This window comes from Lasioglossum baleicum, chromosome 5 (assembly GCF_051020765.1).
Source record: "Lasioglossum baleicum chromosome 5, iyLasBale1, whole genome shotgun sequence".
NCBI classification, from domain to species: domain Eukaryota; kingdom Metazoa; phylum Arthropoda; class Insecta; order Hymenoptera; family Halictidae; genus Lasioglossum; species Lasioglossum baleicum.
Window position 1 is genome coordinate 18,823,506 of NC_134933.1, and position 19,025 is coordinate 18,842,530.

Genomic DNA, 19,025 nt, shown 5'->3' on the forward strand with positions numbered 1-19,025 from the left:
GTTAAGAATTAATTTAAATCAACAATCACAGAATTCTACAAAATCTCAAAAAACACATGACAACATCCCTGCCAATGTAAAAAATCATCGACCACGAGGTCCGATAACAGCGTGGCGGCTCCGTACGAAAGAAAGCCCGGCGGGTATCGGTCTCCGTAGGACGGGGCTCGCGAAAGTGGCGCATTAGCGAAATTATTCCGCAAATTACTCGAGCAACAAGGTCTGGTATCGCGGGCCATTAGCGTCCCCGGAGGAGCCAATCAAACTCACGGGGCTGGCAAAAAGACGAGCGTATCTCGGGCGTGTTCCGCTCGAGGATCATTCCTCGGCTTTGAAGCGGCTTCGAAGCTGGCGCGGCGCCGGGGGACAAGGGGCGTGTATAGCGTTTGCTTAGGCGTGCTCCTCCTACGCCACGGAGTTTCCAAGGAGCTGCCAGCGCGCAAAAGGAAGTCCCGTGTTGCCGAGGTCGAACGTCAATTCCGATTACGACTTGGTTCGTTTAACCCCCGGCGCCCCCGCTTCTTCTTCCACGCGATCTTTTTGCACATCGTGTTTCGCCACGTTCCCGTCCTTGGAGCCCACCCCGTTCCCCCCAAAAGGAAAACAACCCGTGACACCGGACCACCCTACGGTTGTGCTGATTGCCGCCACTTTCGCATTCGCGAGACGTTTGCAGGAGGAATTAGTCTCTGCGGAGTCGAGCTTCGAATCTGCGAATGCAGTAATGTCTCGATATGTGTACGAGAGATGTTCGAGATATTTGTGAAAAAATTCTCCTTACTACTGCTGAGTGCATTAGAGTGTTTGATCAGGGAACATCGTGTTGTTTATACAGGGTGTCTCAGCTGAGGAAGGCGACCTAAATATCTCCTTTATTCTTAATGGCACAAAAATATTTATGGCACAATTTAAATGGTATCGAAGGAGGAATATCATAGAAGAACAAATCTTTTTTGTCCGGTTATTTTTTTCATAGTTTTTTCAAGGTCATCGTTATTCTCTTGTCGGGAAAACCTATTTTTTTATTACATCTTATAGCGGCTGAAAAAATACATTTAAATATGCGTAAGTCATTAACAAGATGGAATAAAAAAAATAAGTTTTCCCGATAAAATATATCGATGACCTTGAAAAAACTATGAAAAAATAACAATTGATGTCGTTTAAATACTGAATAGATCCTCTTCGATGTGCAATTCTGGGGTAAAAAATATATGTATTCGGCATTTAACAAACAAATAACGAATACTTTAAGATGATATAGTTAGATGTTTGTTTCACCCTGTATACTTTCTTTTTGGGATAGAAAAATCGGTTCACAGGTGATTCGTGTACAATGATGGACGGGTCACTCTTGACCCATGTATTGAGTGTACATTTTTGGAAGTGGAGGATGACGGAAGTTGATGACGGGGAATAGAGAAAATTGCTGGAGTAATTCGGAAAATTTTCTACGAGAACAAATGATAAATGTTCCTTTGCTTCTGTTTAAAATACCATCTTGAAATGACACATTTCTCGTATCTATCTGGTATCGTGTCCCATACTTTACACTTCCCTCATAAATTCCGAAAATTCAATTATGGAGGGCTACTAGGTCAATCGATATTAAACAATTCCGGATAAAGTGCAATCGATCGGAGATCGATCCCAACGCGATCCAGCAAGAAGACGATCGGTACCAAGGATAGAGTATAGTGAGTAACGATCGAGTAGCATAGAGTAGACAGTCGTAGTGGGTTGTTAATCAACGAGACATGCGCATTACCCAGATAGAAAGACGGAAAACCGCATGCAGGCTGAGAAAACGTGCTTGACCCACTCGGCCTACTAAAAAAAACAGAGACAAGCATATCTCTCTATCATTCTCTCGTTCTCTCCTTCTCTTTCATGCAAGAAAAAACATGCGGTGCATAATCTGCTCGCATTCCCTCTCGAATGCTTTCGAACTGTTATCCGCGTGCATCGAAATCTCGAAATCGTCCCAAAAACCATTAAACAAAGAAATAAAACAAATTCAAAACAAATTTCGATTCGTCATAATCGGACTGCCAATTTTTATCCAGATTAAAAATCGCCTACAATAAATACAAAATACCAGGCGTTTTTCAAAGAATGTTTCGAAAACTAGGACAAATATTTTAGAACAGGCTTGTTCGCGGAATTTGACCGGCTCGTTCCCGTCGCCAATGCATAAAATCCGCAGTCCAATTACAACCATTCTGCGATCGTGTCGCGATTCCTAAGAGGCCGCTTCGATCCGAGCATCAGCCTCGATCACGGATCCATTAACATAATTCCAGTCGACGATGGATTCGTGTCAGCGATATGATGCATGGAAACGGCGCGGCGCGACAATAAAACTAATAAGCAGCCGGAAGGGCGAAAAGGAAAAAAAGTATGGTAAATTTTATCGGCGAGTTTCAAGATCGCGTGTTCCTTTATTCTCACGATTCCAGGAAAATCCTTCGCCCCGGATCAATCCAGGGGCGCACAGAGGGTTGTAAATTTTACAGGGAGCTACGAGAAAATCGCGATCGATCGATCGATTATGCACGCGGATTTGTTTTCGAACGCAAATTTTTCGAGCGGGATGCGTACTTAGGGGGTGCTGGTGCGCTCGTGCAGACGTTCCTCGAGGTCCTAGGATCCCGAGGCCGGGTCTCAGATGACCCTGCCGTACGTTGGCTCGCAGATTCGCGAACTTTTCGCGCGAACACGTCCGGAATCGTTTTTCCTCTTCCATCCCGGGCAAACTCGCTGTCATTTGTCTCGGTTTTACTCTCTTTCAAGTATAATTTCCGTGGATGCGTTTGGTTAACGGCTACGTGTCTTTTGTCTCTGCTTCATTCATTCTTTTACGTATAGTAACTTTTCTTTCATTTGTTTTTCTCTTTCCGTAGCCCGATTTTCGTGGTTTCACGTGGTTTCGGTAACGCGATCTAAACTCGAGCTGCGAAACGTTCATGCGACCGCGGGTTCTGTGTGTTGCCGTTTCGTCTGTTTGCATTTCTACTTTTTTGCTCGTTCTCGATCGACTCGCCGATGCTGAAACGGACAAACTTGATCCCAGACTGACCACGGTGGTTCGCTCGGTCTGCGTTTACCTGGCAGAAACGCTAGAAAGACAAGTGACAAACGCTTGCACGTCGCACATGCGTGCTCCGCCGATTGCAAATTTACTTTGGACGCGATCTACGTTGTGATCCGAGGCGATCAGGTGCGTGATCTTGTGCGGGCGAAATCGAGCGGTGATGGAAATTGTGGGTGGTGCATTCTCGTCGGATAACACTGTTTATATTGTTCTCGATTGATAGTGTTCTAGTGGCTTCGAATAGTATTTGAGTACTGCGTCTCTGATTTTTGTGAATTTGTTGAGAATTGTCATGAGTAGCGGATTTTATGGATTTATGAGAGAAATGGGTCGGTGAAATTTCAAAAAGAGAACATATCTCAGCGCCGCTTATTTTAATATAAATGTAAGCTGTTATGTTGAATGTTCGATGGACAATTAGGGTACTTCAGAATGCAACACGGAATTTCCAGCACTATCGAGACGCACGACAAAATTCGATCACCCATACCGGACCAAAATCGGTCACGCAACCCGGAAATCTCTCGATCCTGGACCAACAAACTTTCTAACAAAATATATCTACATGAAACATTATAAGAAATCCTCGAACGTTCTGAATACTTCGTGGCGCCGAAAAAGATTCAGGGAATGGTTCAACGATTAACCAATGATTAATTTATTCAATGGTAGTTTATCAACCGATTAATTGGATGTCGGACTGTATGTTACGATCATTCTATTGTCGCAACAGTAAGAATGATTTACAAAAATGCTCCTCTTATCGATCTCGTAAAGAGAATGTAATAATAATTGTGTTGGAAGTTTAATAAAGAGATTGTGGCATCGAGATACATGAGCAACGCGCAGTCAAAGTATGACTGAAAGACATATGGAAGTCGATCGATGTCACGATCGATCTCGATCGGATGAATCTCTAAACATACCTGGTCCGGCGCGATCGAGCAGGAAGATGTTGCTCTAAGGCGGCGAGATTACAGTAAAATTAAGGTCAAGCCTGGCACGCGATAAAATCCTTATCGAAATCTCGATCCCGGTGGCTTTTGGTTAATTAAGGAGAAAGGAGCTTATCCGAAGGAGGCCATATAACATCGTTCCACGGGCCCTAAACACCGTGATATCGCCATAAGTAATTGCTCCGTCGAGTCGGCTCGTCCCGTTCCTTCGACTTCGACGGGCTGAGCGAAAGAACCGGAAGCGATAAGCGGAAGTATACTACGCACGCGTTCATCATTTACAGAAAGAGTCTACTCTAATCTTTACGACGCGTTTCTGAGCGATGGCGATTACTTTAGTTCGGAAAACTTTGCGATATACGAGCGGAAACGAATTTTCTCGACCTGAACCCCTAAACGGGAAAAAATTCGCTGGATCAGGATGTTAGTCGAATTTTGCGGTGAGAAAAAATAGATTATAAATTCATAATTATATAGTAAATGCATTTATAGATGCTGAGTAATCTTCTTGTTCGTTTTTAACTTTCTCTCTGTGCACTGCTATTCTAATGTTGACCGTGTACAGCGGTGTAATTGGACTCTATACATTTTTCGAGCAAAGTGTAAAGAAAAATTTCTCTGCATAGGTATTTGTGAAATTCCATTGATTTTTAAAAGATAACAGATTTTCCATTCATCAATTTTTTATTTCCGGTTTTATCAGGCTGGGATGCATTTACTCCACATACACAGACAGAAGGTTAAACGAGTACCATACCCCGAATCAGTTTGTCACCTATTTAATCGATTTTAATCAGCCATCGAAGCAATGAATAATTCGTCAGGTCCAGAACCAAGCGGATTTCCCTAATTGGGACGCACACATCGATCGAAGAAACGATCAGCTAAATGCAGAACGGCGGTAAATCGTTCTGATCAAATCAAACGGAAACAGAGAAATTAAGAGAACAGAACAAAAGGATCAAAAGTACAGACGATTCACTTGACACAACACCAACAAATCCTCTTCCACAAGGTGCGCTATGTAAAATACGGTTAACCAACGTTACGATGTATACATATATGTATATGTATAATGTATACGAATATATAATATACATATTATATATACACTATACATAATGTAATATATATAATATATGTATAATGTGTATAATACACAATAATATTATATTATATTATATACAATATATTATACTATACATAATATAATATGTAATATAAAATATATATGTATATATATGAATACATATGTACACATACATATGTATATTATATATGTATACAATATATATTATATATGTTATATACTCGTTCTCCCATTCAAGATCGCAAAGTGTGTCTCTGGCGCTTGAGGGCAATTCAGAACGAAAAAAGGAACGAAAAGAATGTCGTAAGCGTAAAACAGTCTCGTGTGTAACGGCGCTGTTAATACGGATGTCTGTATATATATATATAGAGAGAGAGATACATAGTTGTATCGCGTGTGTAGAGAACGTATACATAGAGAAAAGAGAAAAGGCGAAAACAACGTTCAATCGATCCTAAAATCGGCCGGGATCGGTCATACTCACCAACGCACGGATTGCGGTTCACCATAGAGAAGATCTTGTCGCAACGTTTCTTCGCCTGATTCATCGGACAGATGCAGCCAAACATCGGCGACAGCCGCAATTGCGTCCACGCATCGTGGCAGGCACTTCTGCAACAACAAAACAATTCCACCTTCAATTCCGACCATCTTCCCTCTTCTTCATCCAGACAATAAAATCGTCTTAAATTTGATCAGATTAACTCCTCCAATGTCATGGGAATGAAACTCAACTTCCAACTCAAATGTTTTCAGTTGCTCACTACACTATACATGCAAGACTTAAAATAATGCTAAAATAGTTTTGGCCAACTCTTTTCAAACTTGAATTTTTTAGGTAGTTACTATTGGACACAAAGAATTAACAATGAAAGCTGAACAGATCTTCTTTCAATTCCTTGCATTCGTTCGATTTTTTCATTTTTGATCAGAGCTAAATTGAGTATCTGAAATTGGATTAAATACTATTGAATTCTGTGAATGTTTTAGCAAGTCGGGGGGCGATGTCGAATATCATGCGAAATTGAATTAGACTTTATTCAATCAGTTCAACTCCTCTCCATAGTTCGATTTTAAAAATTTTTGATCAATACTAATTGAGCGTCATCCTAAATTTCATTAAATCCTTTATATGACCATTTTAGTTTGGTCAGAGCTTAATTCAGCGTCGTTTCAAATTCGATTAAATTTTACTGAATTCAACGAAATTTGGTAATAACAAAGCCAAGCAGATCCTCTTTCTATTAATTTTATTCGTTCGATTTTCCAATGTTAGACCGGAGCAACAAGTTGAACATTATTTGTTAGATTCTATTCAACTAGTTCAATTCCTCTCATCCGTTCGATTTTTTCAATTTGGTCAAAGCTAAATTAAGCATCGTTTCAAATTCGATTAAATATTACTGAATTCAACGAAATTTGGCAATAAGCAACATCGAACATTATTAGCAATTCAATCGGGTTCTTTTAACTCTATCAATTCCTCCCGTCTGTTCGGAAAATTGAAGATGTGCTCTCGAAGATCAACGCGGTACCTTGAAATGGTAAACTAATAATCTTCAATATTATACGTTTCGAAGAAGCGATCAGTGTTCTTCAAATACGCTCGACTGGATAATGAAATGCATGAAATGAAAAGATCATATATGTAGAATGGAATTATTCTGCGAGATGAATTCAGTTTCCGAAGTTGAAGCAGGTTCGCGCGAGCGGAAAGTGTTAAAAAAGTATCTGAACGCAATTTCAGTTCTAATTCTCTTAGAAGACTGGTGTCGCAATGAAATATTGTACTGTCCTCTATTTTTCGTTCATTTTTCCCGGAGCAGATTCGCCGTCGTTTTAATCCTATTAGCTGCGAGACACACTATTCGCGCATAATTTTCGCGATTCCGCTTTATTAAAGCTCTCAGTTTCGCCTGACTCGTCGATCTTGTTCTTTCCGGTGCTATCGGTTACCCAGCGTTGATTAAGAGCCTCATTACACCGGATATTTAACGTTCCCTCCATCCCGAGCAACGTTAGACCGTCAACGTTAAGTTTCGAGCGATCCTCGCGTAATTAGTTTCTCCGACATGATCACATCCCTTGTACAGCCTCCCATGCACTCTGTGTTCCATGCGAACGATTTTTCCGGTACCGTTTTGTCGCGTGTAATCAATGGAAAATTCCGGGCGAAAAAAGGTGAAACCGGTGTGCCCGAGGAAAATACGAAAATATTTTCGGTAGGAATATCATGCCGAATCAATCACTTGGATATTTCATCGGTAAACAATGCGCTAAATGACGGCCGGTGTTGTGTTAATGCCGAAGGGAAATTATCTCGCGATTAAACCGTACGGACAAAGCGAGCATGAACTGATCGGCACGGAAGCTCTCCGTAATTTCCCTGAAAATCATCGGCCATTTCGATGATTGCGAAACTGGATCGGCTGCGCGCCCCGGTAATTAATTCACGATTAATTTGCAGCGAGACGCGCGCGCGAATGTAACTCGAGGAAAAAAATACTCGAAGATGCGGAACAATCAATTAACAGCTCGAACGAGCTCGACCGTGACATTTTTAGACGAGGATATTCCCTTGAAAAGTCTCTTAAATCTAGCAGAACTCGTTTCGAGACCAACTTGAATATGTAATATTAATTTCAATGCAAAGTGGACAAGATTCGACACTGCAATTATCTTCGGTGAACTGCTTAGAAAGACGTAACGAGATCTCTGTTTTGCTTATTAGAGTGCGAGAGAACACCTGACGGAGCAAATCATTTTGATCTACAAGATCTAATTAATTCAGGTGTTCTGTTTTTCGTGACTCACTCTGTACAATTAACAGTCTACTAATATCCAGCGACCAATTGGGATCGTCATGGGCAAATCGATGTTCCAGCATCATTACTGCAGAATGTACGACATAGTTTCTGATCAACAAAACGGGAGCACCAGGAACAACAGGCTCGTTCCTCAGCTGTTTCCCGGGATTTCCGGGAGCGTCTTGTATTTCAAAGGGAAGATTGTCGACCAAGGGAGGAGAAAAAGCTACGAGGATTCCGAAAAAGGGTGGGAATCGGAGGAGGGTGAGGCTGAATTATTTGGGTTAATGGCACACACAGCCATTGCTCTCGCCCTCGGCCAATTAGGGGTCGAACTGGCGGAAACGAAACAGGGTAGCAAAGGTGAAGAAAACGTGGCGAGGATTGCAAGTTCCTTGGGATGGACGGTGGCCTACGAAAATCGAAGACAGCGAGCGGAACTTCTCGCCAAAACAATATAATCGGTTATGGAAACTTATTAATCGTCGACGTTGGTGATATTAATCAGAAGACTGTAGATTTCATGCATTTGTTAAAAGAGTAGTCGAATTAAAAGAATTCGAGAAATATCTTATTCAAATCATCAAAGAAAGAAATTTTTCTATGGTTCCCATTCATTGCAATTTCTGCAGGAAATTTTTCATTTATCAATCCATGTGGTGAACGAAGATCTTTTAGTCAAAGAAATAATTCTCAGGCTATTGTATTTTCATTCCGATTGTCATTGTTATGGTCCCCCCAGTTGTAATTGTTGTTACAAAGTCGACACTGTCGACAGGTTCCAGAAAGGCACACGAAATAAAATGGTTATCGAGTTAAGAAAGTATTTCCAACAGCAGAAACACTCGCGCAAACAAGATTACAATGCGCACAAAGGATAACATGCGCAGAATTTCAGTTGGTTCACTTCGAAACACTGAAACACTTTGATAGAATTCATCCGAGCGACACGGTTCCATCTATCGACGCCTCTTAATGACTCGTATTGTTGCCACGGTTAGCAGCCATGCGAGAATTCTATTACCAATCGATCAGCTGTGATTCCATTTGTAAATGATTACACACGTATTAATTCATATGCCTGTGAATAAACAGGATTCGCGCGAATTAGAGCGAGTTTCACTCGATCCAACGCTTCCACAACGATTCGTTCTGCTTGTAGCTCTTTCACTGTATTTTTCTTTACAACACGCTTCACAGTCGTGGTAATCTATTTACGGTAACAAGTATCGTTTCATGGATGTGCTAATAAATTGCTCTAGCTGGCTTTTGAAGCGACATAACAATTTTCTCCGTGAGAGAGCTATTGTTTTCGCCAGCAAACATACAATTTCTATGTGAAAAAATCAACTTGTCTTCCCAGCATCTTGTTGTTTAATTCTTCGGATACATCTCTAAAATGTTACGTCGGAATTCGTAATATACCAAAAGTGAACTTTTAAACTTATTTTCTAACTTAATGAAAAGGAAATTACTGGGACGATTGACCGGAAATTTTGACTGTACCTTCAGGAAGAGACCTCTGACTATTTCACCGATGATCAAAGCGATAAGTTGCACAGATTTTATTTTATCGTCAGAGGAAGCCAGTGGCTGTCTCGCGGAGCGAAAAGGTGACACTTAAGCGAAACATCATCGAATTCAAGGGAGTTTCAGGAGTTGGCCGACGCGCCTTTGCATTCTATGTCCAACGAAATTACGGTCTTGTCGTTCGAGAACGATTTTCCTCGGCGGTATGCCGCTGACACATATCCCGGATTGCAACCTGTTCAAGGAACAAGCGTCGTGCGGTCTGGCCGCAGATCGGACGCAGCAACAACGATGCCGCACAGTGGGATAAAGTGACGAATTTTGTGTCGAAATCAAAGAACTATCGATAGAAATTAGATAGATCGATGATACGATCGAAAGCGTTCGTTTAATTTAAAAAATATTTCTATCGAAAATTCTTCGATTTTAACACAAAATTCATCACTTTGCCCTACTGTGCGCCGTCTCTCTAGAATTAATCCGCCATTACAGTGAACAACATATCGTGTGACCGTCGGTCTTCCGCTCGTTGCCAACAAACTTGATACTCCCTTTCCAATTTCGAGAAGCTCTGAATCATTTTCCCCTCGACCGCAGCTGCTTCCCAAAAATTTCAATCCCGGGATTTTTGAAATCTATTCTCATCGCGGCGCTCTCTGACGCGGTGTATTGGAAAAAGTATTATGATAATGGCGTAACGCGCGGTTTCGTGCCGATGGGTTCCAGATTGCCTTCAATTGCTGGAATTAAAGTTTCAAGTTTCAGAATTGCCTTGCGAAGTGTTTTATTCGTATCGCATAGCTTTCTTTATTGGTAAGTCAATCAACGCTTTTTATAGTGATTATTGACAGAGCAGACTAAAAAATTTGTGAATTAAATTTCGCACGAACACATTGCCTAACGTCCTGCAACTCTATGTATTCTAATTTTCTTATAATAAATTCGCAAACATTGACAGAAAGCACCCTTAATCGTGTCTTGTGTTGTCTTAAATGTGTTAATCCATTATACATAGCGCAAAGAAAAAAAATTTTCCACAATATTAAATCATGCCCGAATCGATCGCATCAAGTTTCATAGTTCTCGATCTTCCGGTTTTCCCGTAATAAATTCCGAAAGATGGCCATTTTTGCACGCTCTGACGAGAGGGTGCGCTCGAAGCTGTCGTGTTGTCCCGCCCAACTTTTTCTTCGCTTCCTACCATCGATCGAAAGGGAAACGTGACAGGTGTCAATAGTCTGGTCTGAATAATGGAAAAGAACATAGGCGATCGCACGGGTACATCCGTAGCACCTGTAGCTAGGCTTTTGGATCATCGTGCACAAGACGTCGACGAGTTATCCACGTTGAAAAGTCGTTCAAAAGTCGTCAGAATTAGTTACATCGATTAGAGAAACTTATAGAAAGTACAACAACAACACATGACACGACTTATGGCATTCTCTCTGATGTATCTATAGTCTACATACTTCCGCAATAAACCTCGCATATAGATTATTCGATCCTGGCTTTGCTACGTTAAGATTTCTCCCTCTCCGTGGAGTTTACTTTATTTCTCTGCGGATTCTATTATTTTATAACGTCCCGAGTTTCCGCTTCAGTCGTAATTCCGTTCCTCGAGCCGGCCCGCGGAAGTTCGTAATTAATTTCTCTAATTGTTCGCCGGTTTGTGACGCGGCCCCGGGTCGAGCCTCGGTTTTAAGAAATAAATACATTAAAGCAGAACGGTCGCGGCCATCTTTCCCGCGAAGCATCAGACCATCCGACGAGCAACACCAATTCTTTATTAACTTAAACATTACAAAACTATTCCCCACAATTTTGCATTCTCACTGGCAACTCCTTTTCCCTGTACAAAATTATATCATTTTCCCTTAATTGTATAATCTGATTTTTTTTCGTGAACGCTTGTTTAGGCGCACCGCGTGCACAATTGCTGGCAAGTGAATGAGTCGGATCCGTCACGCTCCGAGGTGAAACGCTGTTCGGGTAAAATAGAAATATAAATATATGATAATAGAAATATAATTGATTGTTTCATTATATAAAAATAGAAATAAGTAAAATAAAATAGAATAGAATAGAATAGAAAAATTGAGAGGCAAAATAGAAGTTTTCACTTCGGTCGTGCGGTCTTATGCGTACAGTATTATTGATCTGTTTTTTTATTCTCACTTTTACTCCTATGGATATGCTTGTTTAAATTAAATAGTATTTACACTGTACTCACGTTTTAGAAAAGCAAGTGGACCATCTTTGTCTGACTTATATGGCGTGTACACGATTAATGGCAGTGACGAGAATGTTTTCGGTCACCGAAATTATTTCACTAAATACGCATTATTTATGAGGTAAGTTGATAGAGACCCGGGTGAATAATTCGAGAGGAAGAGAACGGTTTTCGCCGGTATTTCTGTCGCAAGCGTTATTAGCAAAGTCAAAGGAGCCGCAGAGAAAGTGTCGGGTTCCTTGCCGCGTATGCTAATCAACGTTAGCGAAAGTTATTCTTGATATGCGGAATTTAATAGCGCAGCCGGGCGAAGACGAGCTTCCAGCGACTGTCGCAATTCAAATCGCATTCGCGCGAGCTCGCAGAAGGAAACGAAGTTTCGGGACGCGCCGCGCGGCCGTCCTTTGCCAATTTGCTAGTATAATCCGCGACGTGTCGCGAGATGCACGGTTTACAGCGGATGCCTTTTTCTTCGGACTGCGCAGGCGTCGTCAATTTCCTTCTTTCAATGTGAAAAATTCTGAATCTTCTGGAGCGATCAATTTTCTCATGGAGTCGCCCGAGACATGTTTCAGTAATGTTATTTTAGCGAATGTTGAGAAACTTTTTGGCAAATGAATTTATAAGTCACTACTACAGATATCGATATCGAGACACAGATATCGATGAATTTTTTGTACTGGAAGAAACGACAACTAACGACGAATATAATGTGCCTGTTGATGACGTTGAAGGCATACTTTTCTAAGAAAATGATACTGCGAAAATATTTTGTTAAATTTATAATTTTACTATTTATATTGTAAATATTGATTAAAAAACACTCAAAATATGATACTTATCGTTAGTTAACGTGTATGTAAGTAACTTATTTAAACTGCAATTATGATTTTTGTCCCGAAATCCCATTGACTCAACGCATTGTGATGGCGCCCTAAATTTGTCCGACGAATCCTCCTCCGCTATCGCGCTGCTTTTCAGACCAAGTATAAAAACCTTATGACGGGAATCAACCAACACACAGAGGAGGAATCTAACATCGGAATCGAAGGTCTCGAATGGAGATCGTATATTTCATTGGCGTCGTGCGATTTTCAATCTCCGCGAACGTCCATCCGCGGGTCCGCCGTAACCTTTTTACCAGCGACTGTCGGTGCAGTTGCGTTCGTATGGGCGTGCGCTTTTCCTGTGTGTCTCTCGAATACCGTCGTGCAACTTGGTCCTTTGTAACACGGACGGAAGCGCTCCCGAAAAGGTTCGAGCTCTCGCATAAAATTCCGGGTCCCCGTGCGACAAACGCGACCCGACGCAATAAATTCCGCGGCTCCGATAAGGAAGACACATTTATTCGCTGCTCAAACGCTGTAAGAACAGACACAGCCTCTGAAAATTGTTAGACGGAGGATTTCGTGTATTGTAATACAAAATTGACATTAAAACCAACCTCTAAACACGATTGATCTATATTTTGCTTTATCATAATGAGTTCTGATTCCTTACGCGATTTTCATTATCTTCAATGAAAAATTCAGGTATTTCTCAGGCTAACATTCTTATGATTTCTATAATAGTGGACATATATTTTTTTGTGCTTTTTGTATTTTAATAGGATTTCTAACAATATTAATGTAGTAGATTATGTGATTCGATCCGTACGTCTTTTCAGTAATTAAAATATACTTCAGTTAAATATGATTATATCAATAAAATTCTGGAGAACGCCCTCAGAACCCTCGCACCTATCTATTAATAAAAAAAATAGAGTCTTGTGAACCCTGACCAAGCCCTACCTCACCCCATTTAAACTGAATTCTCCTCGCACTAAAAGACAATACAAATAAATGAACAAATAGCTCCGAACGCTGGCCCGCCACAAAATCAAGAAGCTCGGATCTCGAGACAGTGGCAACAGCAAAAAATCGATTCGGAAAATATCGACTTGTATTTCCGACAGGGGTGGCCACGTGCTAGGGGTGCGCGAGGGTGCGGCAGCGCACACGTAGGCGTACTTAGCACCCCCGGCTGTGCAAGAACACTCGACCGGCACGTACCGGATCCTTCAGACGTACCTGCACGCCAGTAAATTATCGCCCTGCCGTACGTACAGGGAAGTGCGGTGCTCTCTCGTTGTTTTACACTCTCTCTTTCCTACCGTTTCCACACCCTCCTTCTCTCTCTCTCACTCTCTCTCTCTCTCTCTCTCTCTCTCTCTCTCTCTCTCTCTCTCTCTCTCTCTCTCTCTCTCTCTCTCTCTCTCACACACACACACACACACACACAGCCCTCCCACGGTCGCTGTCCCTCTCTGTAAAGGAGGCTCTCCTCCACCGGTCCGACTCGCGACAAAGCTCGGCCGAGCTTTCCTCTTTGTTCTTTCGCGCTTTGCACGGCCAAGCTCCTGACCCGCGCGATAAAAATTAGATTTACGGATTATTTCGTGCCCCGACCCCCGCTTCCAGATGAATTTTCTATTTGCCTAACCGCCCCACTATCGCTCGTCGCCATTCATTAGCGATGTTTAACCACTCGCGTGTTCTTCCGGTCAATTTCACGAGAGCGCAAACCTTTGCTTTGTGGCGCAATCTTTCTCATTGAATTAATATATTACACGGAGAGATTAGCTCTTTACGATTCACTTATTGTAACCAATGTAATCACGAGAATCACGAAAATGCTACGAATAAGGATTCCAGGATTTTTTCCGAGGAATTTATGAAATTATAATTTCGTTTCAGAGAAAATTGCTGAACGAACAATTGTACCTGTTTCCAGATAGAGAGACACAACTTTCAGCCATATACTCCGATTTTTTCTAGTGGATATGTTACAATATGGTGGAGTCTTTCGTTTGTTTCGGAACCCCCTCTTTTGCTTCTGTGTATGTTGGAATAATTTGGCCAGATTCCAGGACTCCCGAAAATCCTTTTAGCACAATATTCCCTGTAATAAAATTAAACGAAAAAACTTGTTTTTGGACTGTCAGGGTGGGGTGGTCCCGAATTGACAGTAGTGGTTGGACAACAACGGACTTTTCCGATTCTCTGGCGAAAACGAGTGTAACCAGGGCATGTCGGGAAACATTCTCGTTAGAGGGTGCTTCCGCGTTCGCAGGAGCCGACGAAGAAGCCGCTCGGTGATCCATCAAATCTGTTTATAGGCTAATGCACCCGCCCGATGCACTTCGACGCGCGTCTCCCGGCTGTTTTACTCCGGCGGAGCTTTTCAGCGTCCTCTGACGTTCGATAAGGCGTTCGGGAACGAGAGACTCCTGGGAAAATCATGTAAATAGGCGTAGCAGACGAAAGAGCGTCCCGGGAATGCTCCATCAGTCTTTGAATTCTGGTGACATTCTTTAATTTCGGTGTAACAGGCTGAGAATTCGTGGAATTTGAATTCGAGGAGTTAAATGTGGAATTTATTGTCCTTCGGTGATGGAAGTCAATTCATTTGTACAGAAGCTTGTAGTTTAATTTTTCAGTAACATATCTATAAAATAATATAGTAGCATTCATTATGTTTTCGGAGTTATTAAATACTGAAGCATACGTGGTTATTTCGAGAGCTCCGGCTTTAAAGTTTAAAGGGGTTTTAAAACTTGTCTGCTTTGAAGGAAAGGCAGTGTACACTATATTAAATCCGCAATTTTCGGCAATTAAATTCGCATTCTTCTCGTTTCAGTGGAAAATTATTCTCTCGTCGATGCTATATAATGAACAATATTTAATTTAAAACATTTCTCGTTTATTCGAATCAATAACGAATTGCTTCGTGCCCATCAACTTCTCAATTAAAATTTGATTCACAGAGTCATAGTCATAGTTTGCATACTCTCTGACAAAATAGACCCAGGTCATCCCTAAATTAAAAATCCTTGAAAATTTTTTTAAGGTAAAAAATAATCCATTTATACCATCGTTGTTTTGATCATCTTATATGCTGCATTTCAGGATTAGAAATATTGTTATTTTTGCATTTTTAATGAGCCTGCGTGTCAGACGCAATTATCATTATCATTAATAACGTCCTCGTTATGCTGTGATTTATAAATATAATTACATCCTCTCTTTAGTTTGTATTTTGAATGAGTCTGCACGCGTGAATAATTGTTATTACTGTCGTATACATATATGCGTTATATGTATAATGTTTTGCTGTTTCTTTCATGCTTCTTATGTCGTGTAACGCAACGTATTGCCGAAACCATTAGTTCATTTATGCAAGAGAATATGTTTTTCACTATAAACGTACACAATAAAACGGAAAAAGCTGATAATAAAAAAACAGTGACTGAAAATGGAAATTAAATGTCGCAGAAAAACTGATGAAAAATTGTAAATTTGGCATCCAATTGGAACGTTCAAATAAATTAATGGGTCACTGAAAGAGTATACAATCACAGAAATAGTGTCAGTGAAACAACAAATTGAAATATTAAAAAAAATGAGAGACACACGGTGGGTGGACAGTGTACGAAGTATTCGTACACCTTTTAAAAACTAATACATATATAACTATACAAACAATATAAAACAATATAACTGAATTACAATGTAATTCAATTACTTTGTAATTATAATTCCTGGAGTAATTCAATTGTAATTCTGCACAACTCTGCATGTAACCTTGTAAAATATAATATAATGTTTGGCTAATCTTTTTTGCATATCATTCCGTAAACCAATGCTTCTAATTGACTACAAAAAATCAGTTCGTTTGGTACAATCATAAGAAAGTTATTATTTCTTCAAAGGTGTACGAATACTTTGAACACCCACTGTATACGACATTTAATAATTTCGAATATTGGACAGTTGTAGAATATTTAGAAAAATCTACTGAAATTTTTATCTACGGGAGTGGGATTTTACGCGAGCGTGAAATATTTAGAAAGGTACAGAGAATATTTCATTTTGCTGGAGGCAGATTTCGAGCGTCAGTAGAACATTCGCAAAACTGCACTTTTCAGCTGGAAAATCCGCGCAAAGAATCGCAGTCCATTAATCACAGGAGCAGTTTCGCAGGAGCCATCAACGTAGCCGATACCGCCGAATATTTAATTAAGAAGCATTAACACGCGACCGCGGTCTCCGTGGGCGTAGTTCGCGGAAAAGAGTTAAGGGGGTTAGGGGTTAAGGGTTGCTCCACGCGACCGTGAACAATATCCGCTTACATTATCAAGGCTGTTTCGTTTACATTCGCCGAGATTTGCATTTTAATTGGCCCCGACGGAGATCCCGCGTAAGTTAAAGAACTCGGGCCGGACCAGACCAGGCCGGACCGGGTCGGGTCGGACCGGGACCCCATAAAAGGATTATCGAACGGTTTTCTTTTCAGGTTCACCGCTCGATAGCCTCTCTCTCTCTTACCCCTTTTTTCCCGGAAGAAACGGCCGCGTGAACATCGGCAAAAGTTATGCATAGACGTCGCCGGGGACGCTCCTGAATAATGTATGCGAACTATAGCAACGACCGGGGAATGATTAACGACGCTGACCCGCTAGTAACTTCCCGAAAAGTTCCCGCCGCCGGGCTTTTTTGGCCCCGTTCTTCGAACGCCTCGTTTTTCGAAGTTCAACCGGTTCTGTCCCGTCTTTCTCTCTCTCTTTCGAACTGGTCCAGGGGCTTTATTTATCAGCCTCGCGGACCCATTATAAATTACGCCGCTCCTCTCGAACCCCGTCCCACTTTTCCAAAGCGCGAATCCGTTACTGCGAGATTTCTTCCACGATTCTTCAAACCCGCTCCTTCACATCCATTTCTTGGGAACGTGTCCGGCAATTCTGCAAGATTTATTAACGCTTACTTAGACATATAGGGTGTCCGGATTCTGGTTCGCCACGCCATTGTTTCTTCAACTATAGCGCATCTTAAGAAATGATTCAAGTATAGGCTATCTAATTCTTGTTTAGTCTTGAAGTTGATAGTTCTTGTGAACTTAATAGTTCTTGAAGTTGTTCGGTATATCACGAACGTTCAACAAAGTTAACCCTTAAACATCAATAAATGACCTTGTAAGATTACAAACCCAGCTAAATAAAAACGTACAGTTTCATGTGGAGAACAAATAAAGGTCACTTTGAAGTCTCCGAAGTACCCCTACCCTTTGTGGGAGCTCGAAATATATGAAAGAGATAAGACAGGAGCTCTGATAAATACGAAAGAGAGGAGGAAAAAGGAAGGAGAGTGTTTCGTCCTAGACCCGCTAGAGGACTCATCGGTAAGGCTATCTAGCGGGCCCTGCCTTAGACGTTGTGATGTCAGAAGGCGGTTGAGGACGGTATATGTACATATAAATCGTTGAGGAATCGAGTACTAGCGGGAAAGGTCTTTGACTACCTCTTGTCTTTGTCCCTCTCGTAGCGCGTGTAGGAAATTAGGGCCGCCACATCTTAAACACTGTAAGTTTTATTAAAGAAATTGTTTTAAACGAGCTGTAGTTGGGGAAATAATTTTTTGGTTAATTTCAAATGGAACAGCCTGGACATATTTCCCTCTTTTTTGCGTCTCGTTTTCTCTCCCATTATCTCGCTCTACTTGGAGTTATTGATAGCGAAACTTGGTCACGCGGACGCTAAGTGTTTAGATACTTGCAATCTAATCTCGGCGGGGTGGCTGATATACTGCTTGCTGGTAATACTTTAATAGTTTATATAAATATGTAATACTTAGAGTTTTGTTGATAAGTTTGTTGATAGCGAGAATAATTTTAGTCGAGAGGCAACGAGACACAATTTCTAAATGAAAGTAATCGTTTCTTGTGCGATTATTGTTTGAAAAATACAAAAAGATAAATTTTTAATTAACCTATACCATTGAATTTGATTATTTCCACCATTAGTATTTTCCTTGAAGCTACTTTGCTCGAATGCTCCAAGTAGTAAAGGTAGACCATAGATCAGACATAGAGAAAGCTGAATTGACATTTGTTGGACCAAAAGTCACTGGACCATTTCAAAATAGGAAAACCTTTTTTTATCAAAAAATTCACATTTACTCTTTTAGAAACTAATTCGAATTTTGAATGGTCCAGTGACTTTAATGTAACTATCTCTGTTAGCATAAAAAACAAATTGATCATAAAAATGATGAAAGGAATAACATCAATGAATAAAATAATAGAAACGATTTGAAAAGCAATGGCAGAGGAAGAGTGAAATAAAAATTGAACGAAAAGAGAAAAGATTTGCAAAATAATGGGGCTGATGAATCGACAATAATAGAAGCACAATAAGAACGAATGAACTCGTAATAGAAATAACTCGACAAATGCTAGTTTGATTGGAGCAAGTGTCCGCAAACACTGATGGCGAAAATATTCA

General features: G+C 40.9%; 1 protein-coding gene across 3 annotated transcripts in view; it reads right to left on the reverse strand.

Moving 5' to 3' along the window:
- Gfrl (Glial cell line-derived neurotrophic family receptor-like) overlaps nt 1-19,025 on the reverse strand; it is a 435,405-nt gene that overhangs the window by 91,999 nt on the left and 324,381 nt on the right. For all 3 annotated transcript variants that reach the window (XM_076423703.1, XM_076423705.1, XM_076423704.1), the window contains exon 5: nt 5,625-5,752. In XM_076423703.1, coding sequence (XP_076279818.1) covers nt 5,625-5,752 — 128 coding nt within the window. The remainder of the gene's footprint in view (nt 1-5,624; nt 5,753-19,025) is intronic.